We start from the raw sequence: 18,159 nt of genomic DNA on the forward strand, positions 1-18,159 counted from the left end.
TTTACCTCCTGCCAGTAACTAAGACCCAGGAGAGGCATTTCAACCTTTTAGAATGAGAAAAAACAAAAATCTGCACAAAATCTGGGAAACCACCAAACTATCAGTGGTTGGGGGAAAGGGGGTGGAGCCAGGGGAATGGGTCATGGCCATCTGGGAAATCCTGGATACCTAGATTGGGACCACAGGAGGGCTGGATTTGGCCCCTGGTCCTGAGGTTTCCCATCCCTTGTCTACATTTTCTCATAGGATGCTAATACACCCTGTAGAACATTATGTAAAGTGAAGGAGGTGTATGAAATATAAAGCCATTTTGAAAAGACTTGGTTTGGCATTAAATGTGCAAGGAGAGCCAGCTAACCCAAGCTCTTTGGAGTTACATTTTTAATAGAAAATATTATACCAGCTGTGCTATTTTAGTGTTGAAAAAAGAAGAGGTTGATGAAGCATCTGCTTTGCCTTTCACTCAATACAGCCTGAAATTTGATGTTAACCCAAAAAATCAGAGAACCCCAGTTAAGCCAAGGAATGGAAAACTGACTGGGCCTTCGCTCTTCATGTTAATAAGATACCAACCTTTCCCTACCTGAGTTTACTTTAGTATATCCAAAACCTTTTCTTCTTTTTTTCAAGTGGTAGATTCCACATTTTTTTGACTCACTTTTTAAAGTCCTGGCATCTTGGTTGCATGAAGGAACAATGAAAACCTGGAGTGAAATGTCCACTGATGTTTCCAAACAAGATCATGACCAGGTGACAAGCCTTAATGTGGAAATTTGGGGTGAATTTGGATGTTTCTGTCCAAGAAAAGTATCCAAGGGAAGCAAAAACGTTTCAAGGAGACTCACAACATTTCTCAGGGAGATGGAAAGGGGTTCACACATGCCTGCTCAGAACTCACCAAAAAAAAATAATAATTATGTGCCACTTGAGTGTACTTTGCTCTGCAAGCTTCTGCTTGCTTCCAGGAAATGTATTGTAAAGGCCCCATAATGATGAATTCTAGAAGTGTGGCCAGGTTAGTTTGTTGCTGCAAAATCATCCAAGCGTCCTGTGTCACCCAAAGGAATAAAGTTGCACTCCTGTGTATGTTTACACAGAAAAAAGTCCTAGAACTCTCAGCATTCCCTAGCCAGCACGGTGAATGCTGAGATTTGTAGGATTTTTTTCTGTCTAAACATACATTGGATTGCTCCCTAAGGCTGCAACCATATGCACTCTTACCTGGGGGGTAAGGCCTATTGAAATCTATAGGACTTATTTCTGAGTAGACATGTAAAAGATTGTGCTGCACATCTACCTGGGAGTAAAGCCCACTGAACTCAGTGGTTCTTACTTCTGAGTAGGCATGCATAGGATTGCACAACATAATGCATATTTATTTTGTCTGAGCTTTCATGAGCTAGAGAGCTTGGATGAGCAACTTCTGGGGCCATTTTAGCCCCCCACGACCCATCAGGGGTTGCACCCCGGTCTCCACCACTGAATTTGCTGCAAGGACAGGAAATAGAACAGTGGTTTGCTGTGAAATCCAGTGGCAGTGGCAAAAAGGAGGCTTATTTAGCTCTGTTTTGAAGCTTAATCGGCCATTTTTGCTGCTGCTCCACCACCAGCGAATTTTGGCAGCAAAGGAAATTTGGTGATGTCAGCAGCAGGGAGGCTGTATTGTGGCCCACAGGCCATGTGTTGCACACCCCTGGGCTAGAGTATCAGATAAAATGGGCTCTGGGCCATGCAAGCTTTTGTTGTTGTTGTTCAGTCGTTCAGTCGTGTCCGACTCTTCATGACCCCATGGACTATAACACGCCAGGCCTTCCTGTCCTGCGCTCTCTCCCAGAGCATGCTCAAGTCCATATTCATTGCATCAGTGATGCTATCTAGCCATCTCATCCTCTGCCGTCCCCTTCTCCTTTTGCCTTCAGTCTTTCCCAGCATCAGGGTCTTTTCCAGAGAGTTTTCTCTTCGCATTAGGTGGCCAAAATATTGGAGCTTCAGCTTCAGTATCTGTCCTTCCAATGAGCACTCAGGGTTGATTTCCTTTAGGATTGACTGATTTGACCTCCTTGCAGTCCAGGGGACTCGTAAGAGTCTTCTCCAGCACCACAGTTCAAAAGCATCAATTCTTCGGCGCTCAGCCTTCCTTACAGTCCAGCTCTCATAGCCATACATTACTACTGGGAAACATGCAAGCTTATGCAATAGTAAAAGTGATAATCTTCAAGGTGTCATAAGAGCTTTCCTTGTTTCCCATAAGGAGAGTTCATCTGAATGAGAAATGAGGAAAGGAGGGGCAAGGAGAACCTGGAGGGAGCAATCCTATGGCTACTGGACAGTGGCTAGATGGCCTTAGGATATGTTGTTTTCCGGGAACCGACCTCAGAACCTGCGCTCCAAGGTCGGTTCCTGGAGAGCTGACTTCCCCCCATTTCCATGCTGCGGAACAGCCCCGTCCTCCGTGCTCGCAAGAGGTGCACGGAGTGGCCGGAAAGGGGTGTGGATGGGGGAGTTCTGGGGTGGGGAGATCGTAACTGCCTGAATGACACATCCTATGTGTCGTACAGCAGCCTCCTTCCCCGCTTCGTCCTCCCGTGGCTAGACAGCCGCAATTAGCTGTCTAGCCAAAAAAGCAGGGCAGGAGAAGCACGGAGGGAATGATCCCCTCCGTTCTTCTTCTGCCCTGCTTTGGATAGGCGGTTGCCTCCGAGTTCACAGGCGGCTGCCTATCTATAGGATTGCTTCCTTAAAGTGATAATCTTCAAGGTGTCATAAGAGCCTTCCTTGTTTCCTATAGGGAGAATTCATCTAAATGAGAAAAAAAAGGAGGGGGAAGGAGAACCCTTAGTCTGCTATATATGGATATACACACACACTTTAGGTTTAGCAGACTTATGGTGAACGTTGTTTGTGTTTGTTTGGTTTTTTTCCTCCCCCCCACCTTTTTTGTATGCTGCTTTGCTTCAAGGCACCATGTTGAAAAGTAACAAAAAAGAAAATGAAACCTTTTCATCATGAGACAAGAAATCCCAAACTTGTGCCCTTCTATTAAGTTACTAATTTAAACAAATAGCTCCTTGCCCTCATGCTGAAAGCCTGCGATACTCTCCAGAGGCGTGTGCTGTGCAGAGATCTGGCCATGCTCTGCATTCTGATAGCCTCTGGGCACTTCAGAGCAGCTTTGCTTTGTTTTGTTTAGTTGAGAAAGCTATTTATTTTCTAAAATAATGCTGGCCCTCAGCCCGTCGGGCCGCCTCACTTAATAACCTGGGACTTGGCTCGTTTGTGGCATTATAAAGCAAGCACTTCAGATGATCAGAAAGGCAAAGGAGCCATTTCCATTGTGCCGTTGCTGTGTAATGGCCAAGTACTTAGCATTTTCCTGTAATTTTCCTACTATTATATTAGTGTTCAAGGCCAGTTTTGAGGAGACAATGCCTATTGTACTTTCTGTGGCGTCCCATTAGCATAAGCATCCAAGCACCACACAAATCTAATGCGGTTACCGCCATGCAACCTCCCTGGTGAGGTAAAAGGTATTTAAAAAAATATGCAAAGGCAGCTTTGTATTCATAACTGACATGTTTCACAGGGTTTAGATGGAATTAGAGGGACGCTTTCTCAAAATGAATGTTTGCACCAGATTCCTTTGAGGTTTACAGCCTGACATGGTTTTTTTTTGGAAGTACGATCCCCAAGTATGGGAAGCAGAGCTTACTCCCAAGTAAGGATGCACAGGATGGCCACTTTGCTGCCCATTCTTGTGCATGTCTACTCAGAAGTAGTGATGTCACAAGGCATCAGATGAAGGGCAATCATGTATACAGGGGGGACAGACAGCTTTCCCTGTAGCGCCATCCTGAGCTCATGTGGCACCAGTGGAGGCTGGTGGGTCTGATTTCAGTGGGGCTGTGAATCCATTCTGGGGTTCAGTTAGAACCAGCCAGAACTCTAAAAGAGCTATCTAAGGTGCTGAACTCTATCCCCCAAATCGGTTCAGTACCTTGGATAGGTCCTTTAGAATTCTGGCTAGTTCTGGCTGAAACCCAGAATGGATACACAGCCCCACCAAAATCAGAGCCACCAGCTTCCAGTGGGTGGCATTGATGGTCCCACCCCAGGGCCATGTGTTAGGCCTGCATGTCTGCAAAAGAAAGTGATTGGCATTCTAGAATGGGGAAAAGCCTTGTGCTTAGCGGTCTATATGCATAGTCTTTCCATTGCAGACTTTCACACCCAATGCATAGATGCGGGAGGATGGGCCAGAGGTGCAATCCTGCAGCATTGTTCTGCACATGATTTGCCTTCACATGATGCACACTTCAGGAAGTCTACAAAGTTTCATTATATAGATCAGCACTCTGTCCCCACTGTGGCCAACTAGATACCTATGGGAAGTCTACAAATATAGGACATGTGCATTAGCACTCTCCTGATCATGTTCTCCAACAGAGAACATGACCCAGAGGCATACAGAAGCATAGTACCTCTCCTATTGGATGTAATATATACCCATCATGACTAGTAGCCATTGATAGCCTCATCCTCTATAAATAGAGCAGCTTGTCCAACAAACTTCATCAATGCTTTCTATGGCTGATTCTGGGCAGTGCAGAGCGACCCACCCGAGAAATTTCACTTGTCATTAAAACTCTCTTTGGTTCAATTAAAATCCCTTGGACATTTTTTCCTGGGCAGGAACCTTCAAATTTGCCTCAGAATTTCCATTAGGCAAAAACAGTGGCAATTCAAATGCAGATGTCCATTTTCCAGCTAGTGCTTCTGTTCTAGGCATATCAGACATTTTCAGCACTCGAGGGCTCTATGTTTGCATGCTCATGTATTGGGCTAATGTGGGAAGGGGGATGTGGGCGCACGCATAAGCCCTGGCCCCAGTGTCCCCATCTGCCCAGCTTCCATTTAGATCTTCTCAAGCATGAAGGTCTGAAAATGACCCTGTTCGCGTCTTTGGCTGAACATGCTTACAGAGCTCTCATGATCAGGAATTCTGCCAAATCAGGGTTTCCGATAATGGGAGCTATCTAAGTGCATTCAGCCGAATGAACTTAGAGACCCCTTTTCAGACTTTCATGACATCTAAATGGAAGCCAGACATATGGGGACACTGGGGACAGGGCTCATATGTGTGCCCACATCCCCCACACCCTACGTGTGAGTAGCTGAACAACTGGATAGGGCTAAAATCTGTGTGTGTGTGTGTGTGTGTGTGTGTGTGTTCGTCATTGGACAACTTTTCTTCCATTAGGTATAATGATTTTGTTCCTATTTCTGGTCATTTTGCCCCCTCTATTGGCAAGATGATTTGAAGCAGCATCGCATAACATTTATTTTCGATTTACATGTCTGCACTTCTTATTTTCTCTAAATTGTTTCAGATAACTTCCCAATTTTCCTTTCTTTTCCCCATTTTTTTTATTTCCCCCCTTCTGCCTCCCTTTCATTTACTTATTTTGTTTGATGTGTCTATGTGCTTATACATTTATCTGCAGAAATTTAATCTCAGATTCTCTTATCTTTGGTGCTATTGAGGATTGTTGCTAAAGTCCTCTCAAATCCAGAACCAGATTTTATGTATGCCCTGCTTCAACTGCCATGGCTTCTGCCCAAGGAAATATGGGAGGTATAGTTTGGTGAGATTCCAAGGCCCTCAAATAGGGCATTCTCACAGAACTACAATTCAAAGGTTTCCTAGGGCTGGTCTGTACCACTTCCATCTGCAACTGAAGACTCACATTACTGAATTCTCTTTCATACAAAACATTCCCTGCACATAGAAAACCAATATGCCAGGGAGAAGGATCATATCCTAGCTTTCTCCCTGATTCTATAAGCCAGGAGATTCTTTATTTGATATAAAGGTTAATTCAACCTTGTGAGTCTGAAATGGTATAGCCCTTACACAGATGACTTGCCTCTGTGAGAAATGGACCTTAGAATCTGCATGTTCATTTGTTGTCATGGTGACCATGGCTCTCTTGGGACAGATGAATAATTATGTTGACACTTCTTTTCTTCTTCAGATAGAACTGAACACAATAAAACTTGCTTGTTGACGGATGGGTTTTGCATTCATGTGATCTCACCTCCACCCTGTTCACAGAGGAAGGATGCTACATGTTCACTTTCTTTAGGTTGCCACTTCTTCCTCTGACAAAGACAGGTGGCATTCAAGGAAGAAACTCTAGAGGTGGAACTTTTCCCACCATGGTGCTCTAGTGATGGGAAAAGCTGCACTGAACTTCCCTCCTGGCATAAGATAGCTGTTAAAGGAACAGGGGTTTCTGTCAGTAAAGAGAGGCGATCTGTGCTGATGAGATAATAAGTCAATGGGGTTTTATGTAACATTCTTCTCATGTTTTTTTTTTCCCTCACAGGGTTCCCCTGGACCTCCTGGAGTTGCTGGTCCTCCTGGGCTTGCTGGACCCCCAGTAAGAAAGTTTCTTTCATAAAAAGTTGACATTGGCAATGTCAGACAGCATGAGGGCTTCCTAACTTTACCACAGATAGAGCCGTCCCCCTATTCTGAGGGTGCCTCAAGTGACAATTTTGGGGGTGCCATTACAGGTCTCAGAATGGAAGACAGATGGATTTGACCCAAGTGTGGGGTGGGGGTTCTTCCGGCACAAGCTCCAATGAAATAAGTGGAAGATAAGCCAGCACACAGATTGCTTTGTCACAGCTCCCACATATGAGTTGAGACTATGCAGGAGAATGTTCCCTCTGGGTTGAACTGCATGTTAATTAGCATGGAGGGAGGTGTCATTTGAAGTTTTCCACCTCAGACAGAAAGGACAACAACAACAAAACCTCTTTGGCCAGGCACTGGGTAATTGTAAAATGTCAGCACAGAAACAGTATGGTTAGTAGAAACTGTATTAGAATCTCTCTCTCTCTTATAGGTGGGCAACTTTGGGAGGTCGGGGGGGGCATTTTGCCACTGGGGACCCCCTCAGATGAAAAACATATTTTAAAAAAATGAATACATCATATCTGTACTGGCTACGGAGCACCAAAATGGTCAAAATTAGCTTACTTGAAAATTACCTCCATAGCAGCTACAGAACACCAAAAGCATCAAACGTGCAAACAAGCGAATTTTGACCCTTTTGGTGATCCATAGCCACTACAGATGCCATTTTTCCCCTTTAAAAATGAATTTGGCAGTAGTGGGGGGGGGTACATGTGGCCCATGGACTGCATGTTGCCTACCCCTGATACATAGCAATATATATGAACATAACTTTTGGAAATCCTTCCAACCGTCATGTAAGGGAAGTCAGTATTGTTATCCCTATATTACTGATTTAGGGGTGGGAGGCTGAGGCTCAGTGAAGAATGGCTTTCCTGAGACCCTACTCCACTTAGTTTCTGGTTACAGTAAAATTGGAACTGGGAACTTCTCTATTCACAGGTAATTGTTTTAATCACAGGGCCAGCCCTACTATTAGGCAGAGTGAGGCAATCACCTCTGGTGGCAGATGCTGGGCAGGGGGGGCAGCAGCCTCTCAGCCATTCCTCCTGAACTCCCTGGCCATTCCCGTCTGTTGGAAGATAAAAGTGTGTGTGCCACATAGCCTGTCTTGCACCCCCTAAATGGGGCTTCTGCTCGCAGATGTGGTGAGGGATGTTGTCCCATTGCCAGTGTTGATGTACGATTCATCTGCCAGTCCAGTTGGCTTCTGTATGTGGTGTGCGTGTCTGTGTGTGTGCATGACCATCTTGTCCTTTTCCACAAGTCGCAAAATGTCCTGGGCTGGCCCACTACTACGAACGGCTGGTGGGTGGCAAATATCATGCTGCTGCAAAAGCCAAGCTCTGATAACTTTGTTGGCTTGTTTGTGTTCTAGGGGCCACCTGGCGAAATTGGCAGCAATGGGCAGCCTGGACCACCTGTAAGTTGTTTCAGGGCTTAAGATAGAATTTTAAAGGTGGGAGGGGAGGGTGAATGGACAGCATGCCATTTCTCTCATTCTGATGGGACGGGACTTTCCTACCTTGCAACTGAGACATCAGCAACCTTTAAGGATGTTAAAATTCCAAGATGGCAAATATGGGTTGAACATGCCAGTGTGAGTCCTTTCAGAAGCCCCTCTGCTTCTAGACCAGGGGTGCAGAACCTCTTTCATCCCAAGGGCCAAATTCAGTTTTAGAGAATCTCTTGGGGGCCACGTTCCAGTGGTGGGCGGGGCTGAAGGAAAACAGGACGGGGCCCAAAATGCAAAAGATACAAAACATACCAGTGTATTGTAGCTTAAAGCTCTTACTGTCAGTAACGAAGCCTTAAAAGAAGCATTTCAGCCTTTTAGAATGGGGGGGGGGAGGAATACACAAAAGCCAGGAAACCACCAAATGATTGATAGTCAGGTGAAAGGGGGTGGAACCAGGGGGAGGTGGTGTGACCATCTGGGGAGCCAAGACCTTACCTGCCAATCCATGATGGAAATGGCATTCTTTCTGTGTCTTGTCTCCTGTGAACTTCACATAAATCAGTCTTCAGCCTTTTAAAAAGACCTGTTGTGCTTGCCTTGAATTGGCGAGGTCAGCTAACTCTCATTGCTGCACAATGTTTTACAAAAGCAGGAACCATCTTTTCTCCAAAGTAGCATCACAATTTTCCCTTTAAGTAAAATGCACTGGCAGTTCCACTGTCCTACTGACACCGGTAGTGTCAGTAGACAACAAAAAGCATTGTTGTCTAAGTGCACAATCCCACGCATGGTTAGACAGAAAAAAGTCCTACAACTCCCAGCATGCCCCACCTGGGGAATGTTGGGAGTTTTAGGACTTTTTCTCTGTCTAGCCCTACATAGGATTGCACCCTAAGTGTACATCCTGCAGTGCAACCCTTGAACAAAGTATTTAGGTTTACCTATGTCTTTGGGACTTTTTCTTTGGCACTGCTGACATCTCGTGGCCATTTCTGAGACTGCTCTGTTGAACAGAAAGCTATATCATTGTTGTCCTGTTTTCACGCATGGATTGATGTGGGCCAGACGTAATGGTCGAAAACTGCTGTGCGTCCCTCAGATTGTTGTTTCGTCTCTTGATGGAGTTGTGGGAGGATTGGGTATCACCTACAACACAATAATTTATGTTAACTTCTCTCCGGTGGTGGATCGTTAGGTTTTATTGGGTTTCTTGGCTTTAGTTTATTGTCTGACATGTACTTTTAGTTTTTTGTTTTAATTTTTGGTACCAAGAATATTTTGGAAGATGAGCAGGATATAAACAATAGAAATACATTATGAGTACAAGTAGAGGCCCTTAAAAAAACTGTATTTGTTTTAATTTGCAATACATTTTCTTTATTTCCTCATTTTCTCTCTCTATTTCACACTCACCCATACGCATTACTCACATACTCCATTCACATACTCCCTTCTCTCTCTCTCTCTCTCTCTCTCTCTCTCTCCCTCTCTCTCTCTCTCTCTCTCTCTCTCACACACACACACACACACATATGCCTGTTAAGACAAAGACACAATTATTAATGGTACCACCTCCTTCCTTCTCTGCACCCCTTCCAACCAACAGCCCATCATTTCCAATATTTGTGTGTAGGGATGTCAGAGAATTCCGCCACGGATCTCGGTGAGGCCGAATGACCGTGCATTCGGCCCCCCGAACTCCATGGTGAAATGGCCTGCCCCCCGCCCCACCCGCGTATCCCCCCCCCGGGACGAGACTTACCTGGGGCGGATCTTCCGGGCGGCGGCGGCAGCTCCAGCGGCAGCTGCGGCGGCGGCAGCTGCAGCAGCTGGTCTTCTGACCAGCTGCCGCTGCCGCCGCCACTAACAGTCTTGTAAAAAAAAAAAAAAACACGTGATAGGCTACGTAAAGATTTACGTAGCCTATCATGGCTAGGCTTAAAAAAAAACACACACGACATAATAGGCTACGTAAATCTTTACTTAGCCTACATGGCTGGGTGGGTTTAAAAAAAAAAAACATGTATGCAAATGGCGGCGGCTATGGCCGCCGCCATTTGCGTTCCTTATTTTTGGCCATCTTAGTCTACGTAAATATTTACGTAGACTATGACGATGAAAATAAAGGGGAATGCAAATAGTGTAGCGGGCGCTATTTGCATCCCTTTTTGATTCCCCTACGTAAATATTTACGTAGGCAAAAACGGGGAATCAAAAAGGGACGCAATAGCGCCCGCTACACTATTTGCATTCCCCTTTATTTTCGCCATCATAGTCTACGTAAATATTTACGTAGATTGAGGGCAAAAATAAGGAACGCAAATGGCGGCGGCCAAAGCCGCCGCCATTTGTGTACGCGGTTTTGTTTTGTTTTGTTTTCCCCAGAGCCCTCCACGGCCAGAAATCCGGCTGTGGACGGCTCAGGCCTGGCTGGGCCTGGCGGGCTGCTCAGCACCAGGGATTCCGGGGGGGGAGGAACGGAGCGCCTCCCCCCCGTTGAGGATTCCGGGGGGAGGGATGGAACACCTCCCCCCCCACCATCAACATAATCCGTGAAAGGTAAGTGACTTTCGTACATCCCTATTTGTGTGCTGGCTAGGGATGTTGGAGAAATCTGCAATGGAACCAAATGAGTTTGGATTTCAATGAATCTGACCCACAGATTCTGCAGTGGGCTGGCTTTTCCCATGTCAAGCGGATTCCCAACTTTCCCGAATTCTGCGCAAATTTTGCCTGTAGAAAAATACACAAAATTAAAAAAGGCGAGCCAAATATGTGAATTTTCCCCATAAGCTGAAGTGTGAAAATGTGCATTGCATTTTGGAGGAATGTGCACGGGGGGGGGGTAACATTTTTGCATGTGCAAATTTGTGCAAATGTGACTTCGTGCAAATTTGGAAACTAAAAAAAATCCGATTCTGTTGGGGGGGGGGGGACGACAGAATGAATGGCAGCTGAGAATCTGTGAAACACAGGCAGAATGGATTTTACATAATCCGTTCATCCCTAATGCTGGCTGCTAGTTTTGTTCATTTGTTTTTAAATGTGAAAGAGAATACTCTTAAAACATCTTATAACATAGAACTTTGGAACCCTACCATGGGAAGCTTGTTTGGCCCCAATACTGATGGTGGGGTTTATTTGTTATGAATGCCTTACAACAGGGGTGCAGAACCTCAGACTTGGGGGCTACATCCTGCTCTCCTGGGGTCCCAACCTGGTCCTCTAAGCTTCCACAAATGGCTCCACCCCCTTTTTCCAACCACCATTCATTTGATGCTTTCCTGGCATTTGTCCTGTTTTCCCAATTCCAAAATGCCCGCCCCGAGGCTTAACTACTGGCAGTGAGAGTTCGAAAATAAAACATGCTGTTATTTTGTTGTTGTAGTAGTAGTATTTTGGCTCTGCCCTTTTTGCCTTTGGCCATGCCCACTACTGGAATGCAGCCCCTGAAAGCTTCTCCAAAATAAAATTTGGCCCTCAGGCTGCAAGAAATTCTGCCTTACAAAATCACGTGTATTTCACCATCTTTTTTGGCCTACACTTTCTCCTGGAGATTCTTACCACCCCTCTAAACTCCCAGTTATTTATTTATTTGTTTGTCTGTTGTATTTAAAACATTTGTATCCTGCCCTATATCCTTAAGATAGGGCAGTGTACAGATAAAATCAATTTAAACCACATTAAAAATAAATAATTTAAACAGCTGAAAACATATTAAATTGTTAAGCTAGCTAATACCAATTCAAAATCAAAACCAATAAATCAGTTAAAACAGTGTGCAACCTCAGGGAAACCAATTAGCCCTCAGAGACTTTGGTAAAAAGCCATGTTTTAACTTGGCACTGAAATGAAACCATTGTCTGTGCCAATCAGGTCTCCAAGGAGAGAGGTACCACAGCATAAAAGGCCCTCTCCCACATCCCACAATAGTGTACGTCTTGCACTGGTGGGATGCAGAGAGGGCTCCTCCAGTAGATCTCAATTATCATTATCAACACTGAAGTCCTCTACGAGTTACTGCCCTTCCTGTTTTTTCTTCGGAATCCCTTACTAGGGATGTCACTGAACTTGATCTGTGCTGATGCCCCCCCCCATCTTGTTTTGCCTCAGTGTAGTGGTGATGGTCATGGCATATCCAGTCCCACCTCTTCCTCTGTTGCTGTTTCTTGGACTTCAGGATTCAGGGGAGAGGGGGTTTAGCATCCACTCTTCACCTCTCTCCCTGGGCTCTCTCTCTCTGGGTTATCAGCCAGCCTTCCTTGTCATGCCTAGTCAATTTTTAAGTAGATGCCACATCCAGGGCAATCTCTGAGAACATCCAATTGTGTTACCTCGGCATGGACTATGAGCCCAATCTCCCGTATGCTCCAGAGATCATGAAGGCATATGGAACATCCCTCAGGAATGAAGAGAATAGACTTGGATCCCTGTGTAAGGAATGCCTCTGTATGCTTCTTGCTTCTTTGACTGCAATGGAACTGAATCAGAGTGACCATGTGTTTCTTCTTGAAATGTGGAAGATATATGCCATCTCGTGTAAAGTAAACCAAATCATACCCAGCCCCGAGAATTGATTTGTGCATTTTGTTTTTGTTTCAATTCTGTTTAGGGTTTACCTGGAACATCAGGACAGGATGGCTTACCTGGACTTCCTGGCTCAAAGGTAATCAGTGCTAACATTTGGCAAAATAATGCTGATCACAACATTCAGTTGATTCATGCTTAGGGATGGATGGGCACACCCAAGTCTGCACTCAGCAGGTGCTCAAAGACTGGTCTGGGCGCACCCCAAAGCTGCCCGCTGCTCCATGCAAGCTGCCATTTTTACAGAAGATGGGGATCTAGATTTTCTGTATATCTGATGTTGTACACAACGGCAGCTTTAAAGGGCCATTTTCATGACATTAGATATACAAAAAAGGTGGAAATGGTCCTTTATGGAGGATCAATCAGCAGGAAAGTGGGCTGCTCAACCTGTTACATGCTCTCTGATTCTTTTGTATGAAATGCTCATAAACTAGGATGGGTGAAGAAGTGATGTTTGCATTCATTCACCAGGATTTTCCGAACATCAACTTGATGTTTGTCTTTCCTCATTCACCACGTTCATTTGCAATCTCTGTTCATGTTGCACAAACAGGAAAACTGTGCAAAAGTGACGAAAAGGAAAAATATGCAAAAAATGTACAATTTTCCCAAAGTGCACACACTGTTGCTCATAGACTACAGTGTGAAAATGTGTATATTTTTGAAAAATGCACGTGTTCATGTTTGAAAATCTGCAAACATTTTCGGAGAACACATGCTTCTGTTCATTTCCTCATTCAAAGTTTTGACCATAGCATGTTCGGATAATTTGCAAACATAAATGAAATTCTCATAGATCCCTGGTTCAAACCTATTATTTCTTCAGCTGGTCCCACTTCCAGTTTTTGAGCCCAGCTTGGGGATAGGAGAATCTTTTACAATGACCTAGGAATATTTGCAGGGGAGGATAAGTAAGTGGGGATATGTCTACACACTTCCCATTACTGGTGTAAGCTTCTAATTGCTTGGGGTTATTATTTAGAGAATGGAGTTGTCACATTCCCTTGGCCCCCACCTTCCTCATGCACACACACACAAGAAGAGAGGCTTCAGTCTCACACATTTAATTCACTATCAACAGGTGCAAATCCCCGAAGACTCTCAGGCTACAAAGGAATAACAGCAGGGAATCCAAATGGGATCTATGATGTTGCTAGCAGTTTGAACAGGGACTTGCTGGCTAGAATAACTTAGGAAGGGAAACCCCTCCCATCCAGTGATGCTCCCCTATGTTGACCCTCACGCATCACCAACCAGGTCGACCGTCTGAGCTCCGCCTCTAACTTTTCCCACTTCACTCTGCACCGCGGTCTAGCATCCCTCAGGTCACGCCCCACACTCTCCTCCTCCTCCTCCTCCTGGATTCTCATGGAGGAGGGAAGGGGGGGGGCTTCAGGTCCAGCCATCTGGGTGCTAGCATCCTGAGAAGCACGCCTATCCATATCTGAACTCGCTCGGGAAGATGCCTCCCCTGGTTCTGGCTGTTCCCCTTCTGAATCTGGAATCTGAACTGCTAACTATCTCCATATGCTCAGAGTCAATCCTGAGTGACAGGGGAAAGCTCAGACCATAAGAAATAATGAATATTGCTAAGATACTCAACATGCTGAAAACTGCTTGCATTGAATGAAATATGTATTTGACAGCAAGCAAACATAGGAATGAGCGGACTCACCTGTGACCAGCTTCATCGGGTGCTTGCTGAGCTGCTGCTGCCACCCACCCCTGCTTGTGGTGCTGTGCGAGCTTCTCATTGCCTTGGTGAGAGCCCAGTGAGGTCATGGGGCCATCTGCCCTTGTGAGCCACTATTTTGCACAACAAAATGTTCTATTCACACCTGTAATGTTGCGCAAATGGCCCCTTCACTGCTGCCAAATCTGTAACATTCCCTTCCTGGAAGAGCCCTAGCCACCACTGTTGTGCAGAAATGGTGGCTTGCAACAAGGGCGGGCAGCTGCCAGATGCTCGCTGAGCCCCAGGGCACTCGCTGAGCAGATCTGTGAATGATCTGCAGCTTAGTGAGTGGGGCCCCGGGGGCAGGCACGGGGGAGTCCATCAGACTCCACCTCCCCCCGTGGATAGTCTTCACATCCCTAAGCAAACATTGCCATCTTGAAAAAGAATACACTGTTCAAAATGCACCCGGAATTAAATTAATCTTGGCATGCTTCTGAAAATAAATACATATTTCAGTGCCTAAGGGGTTTACCTTGTCTTATCTTTTTATTTTTTTCAGAATGGTTAAGAGCCCTCCTTCCAGCCCACACCTCTTCCTCTCTAAGGATGCAATCCTATGCATGTTTAGATGTGGAAAAAAATCCTACAATTTCCAGCATGACTGGCTGTGGAATGATGGGAGTTGTAGGACTTTTTTTCCATCTAAACATGCATTGGATTGTGCCTTAAATTTCCACACACCAATACTAGTGTTCCAAGGGATAAATGGAGTTTCCTTGAAACATCCAGTTCTGCCCTTTGTCAAATGTTTTATTATATAAAATCTGTCTCATGTTTTAATTTCTTACAGGGAGATAGAGGAGAAAGAGGAGAACAGGGGTTCCCTGGAAAAACTGGACCCAAGGTAAAAAATCTGCATTTCTTACAGCTGATGTCAGCCACATTAATAATAATTAAAAAATCATCTATTCTGCTCCTATGATTCAGTCAGAGATAACATATACCAGGCCAAACATTCTCGCTTTTCAGTATTTTTTGGTTTAAAGGTTTTATAGGCAGTCTTTCAGCCAAAGCCTTCCAATACTCAGGCTAAAACTACTGATTTGGGTGTGTGAGTGGGTCCAAACACATCCTCAACATCCCTTTGCAAGCAAGCAAGTTTCATCCAAGGATTCTCTTTGCCTCACCCATTCCAGTTAGGGATGGGTGAACTCACCATGGTCCACCTTGCACACCACTGGATGGACTCCTGCCCCTTTATGGTCATCATTTATGCAATATTACTTTTACAGAAAGACCCGAGCTGCCATTTTTTTCAGGAAAGGAATGGGTGGCCGCCAGGTGCTTGCACACCATGTGATGCTCAGCAAATGTGCCAGTAAGCAGTGGGCAGCTCAGTGACTGGGGGCCACCAGACTCCACCCCCCTCTCGGACTCCTGTGACATCCGTAACCTCCCATTTCTCTTTAAGGAATATTTATAACTAGACTGTTGGCTTGCACGTTGGCCTGTCTAGCTGACTTACCTCTTGGTGAGCAGGATAGGGGATGGAGAGGCTCTAGGATGGATCAAGTGGATCCAGGCCTCTCGTCTCTACTTCCCACCCAGCAGCATGCCCCCTTTCCACCTTCCAGCCATGGAGTTTTCTACAGTAACTGTGAGGGAGGAAGATCCATGTTCAGATCTCCTCCTCCTCCATGCTCATAGCTCTGTCTTCAGATGTAGAGAAGGACACTGCATCATCCTATAGCACCACAAATGCTGTCTAGGGATTGTAGGACTGCTGTGTTAGAAATGAGAATTTTGAGAGAAAATACATTTAGAAATGTTTATTTGTGAGAAAATACAGTAATGTTGCATAAATGGCCCCTTTACAGCCTCCATTTACTCAACATTACTTTTACAGAAAAAACTGAGCTGCCATTTTTACACCAGATGGCAGCTTGCTAAGGGGGCAGGCAGCCACTGGGTATTCTCTGGGCACTTGTTGGGTCATCCAGTGGTTCGCAAGGTGGGCAGGGGAGGGCAGTAGCAGTTTGGTGAGCACTCAGCAAGGATGGACTGAGGTGAGTCCGTCCATCCCTAAGGGAGGAGTTTTTGCCTTCATTGTTCCACCCACACTGCCTGGATCTTGCCGGCTGGGCAGAAGACTCCATTGTCAGAACTCTTCCTCTAAAGAGGAACAATTGGATAGAATTGCCATCTAAATATGTATCTTTCAGAATACATATTTGTAAATATATTTTGATACACTGTTGAGTGAAGAACAGCATCACAAAATTCTGAGAAGTGCAAAATCTGAAGGACAGCTACATTCTAATCCGCACATTCGTCTGGGAGGTTTGGATTAGGCCAATTCATATCTGAATTGCAAAAATCAAGTGTCCTCAAGTGTCCCTGTCCCTTCCCCCATTTTTCTACTATAGTTTCCTTTATTCTTCAGTTTCTATAATGTAAAAGGTAATGAAGTTCATTAAGTGGAGAGGACGCTGGGAGTGGGGGAAGAGAGAGAGGTTGTATGGTAATCTGAAATTGCACTTATTTGGTCTGATGCCTTTAATCTATTTTTAATGTGCAATTTCAGGCTTGTGCAATGATGGCATTGACAGAAATACATAGGAATAATTTTAATGAATTGTACTGAGTAAGAGCAATAAAATGAAGTATAATAAAATAGAAACAGTTCCAGCAATCGACAGTAAATGGCTTCAAGGCAAATTAAAATTATAAGATTACAGTATTTTATATTGGCAAATTAACCAATTCCTCTCATTGGCTGACTGGTCCACAAAAGGTAAAGAGTTCATATTTTATGAACTGTTTTATGAAATATGATGGTTCATATTTCTGTTGAAGGGACAGTTTCTTGGAAAGTTTTGAAAACCTCACAGTTCATTTCTGATGCTCATGCAAACCTCTTTGAAGGGAGCTAGATATAAGACAGGATACACCAATTACGAACTTAAGCGCTTTTTGGTCCCACATATTACAAGAAGCAAGATTTAAACACATCCACAGCTAACCAGCTGCAATCGCTAGAATGCAATAGCACTGAATGTTAGCTGGATCATGCCCATAAATTTTTAAAATAAGTTAAAGGGTGCCCACTTCCTGCAAAAATATCAACATTGTCAAATCAAGTGCTGAGTCAACTGTGAAGTACATTGGAACATTTTCTTTTTCTAGCCACTAAGCAGAAAAAGATTCCTTTGGAAATCTCCAAATAGCAGGTTGCCCTGTGCATGCATCCTGTACACCCGTGGGCCAAACTACAGGAGACATTAAATGAGTAATAAAGCATTTTTTAGAATCTAAATTGCTTCAGCGGGGAGCCATGGTGATGATAATTAACATTATCAGAGCAGGCATAGAGAGGGAATTTAACTCTTTCCTACCCTGCTGTGCAAGGAAAATCCCTCATCTGAAGTCTTTTATTCATTCTGAGGAGAGATGAATCAGTAAAACGAATGAGGCAACTCCCAAACCTTTAGGGTTTTGTTTTTTTTCATGCTCAGTAATTTGGGATGGAAGCTTCTTCTGTTGAAAGCCGTTATCCTTATGCTATGGCAAAGCCTTTTAATCTTTCCGTTTCTGCTATTTTTAAATCTGTAATTGCATTTCTAAATCTTTATACTGCTGCTGTTTTTGTTTTTTTAACTTTGGCTTTATACTGTAATTTTAAACTTTTACAAACTTTTATATTATGTTTTATCTTGCTGTATTTTAGCCAACCATCTTAGCCAACAGGCAGGTTTCAAAGAATTGCTCCTCCTCTCCTCCAAGCCTCATTTTCCAACTCCTTTTTTTCCATCCCAGAACTTATCATATCCTTGGGTTCCGCAAGCAACCTGCTTTATTTCTGTACTCAGAGAGAAGATCCATACTATGATTCCACTGTCCAAGGTTCTCCTCTCAATTAGCAAAACATATCCAGTTGTTAGCAAGTTTACA

The 18,159-nt window shown here is 44.5% G+C and overlaps 1 protein-coding gene across 1 annotated transcript in view; it reads left to right on the plus strand.

Annotated features, from left to right (window-relative positions):
• COL22A1 (collagen type XXII alpha 1 chain) overlaps window positions 1-18,159 on the plus strand; it is a 224,738-nt gene that overhangs the window by 99,946 nt on the left and 106,633 nt on the right. Inside the window, exons 21-24 of the mRNA XM_084847960.1 lie at window positions 6,387-6,440; window positions 7,860-7,904; window positions 12,553-12,606; window positions 15,059-15,112. Coding sequence (XP_084704086.1) covers window positions 6,387-6,440; window positions 7,860-7,904; window positions 12,553-12,606; window positions 15,059-15,112 — 207 coding nt within the window. The remainder of the gene's footprint in view (window positions 1-6,386; window positions 6,441-7,859; window positions 7,905-12,552; window positions 12,607-15,058; window positions 15,113-18,159) is intronic.

Source organism: Heloderma suspectum, chromosome 4, assembly GCF_057233095.1.
Source record: "Heloderma suspectum isolate Gila_16-S chromosome 4, 16-S_ref, whole genome shotgun sequence".
Taxonomy (NCBI): Eukaryota; Metazoa; Chordata; class Lepidosauria; order Squamata; family Helodermatidae; genus Heloderma; species Heloderma suspectum.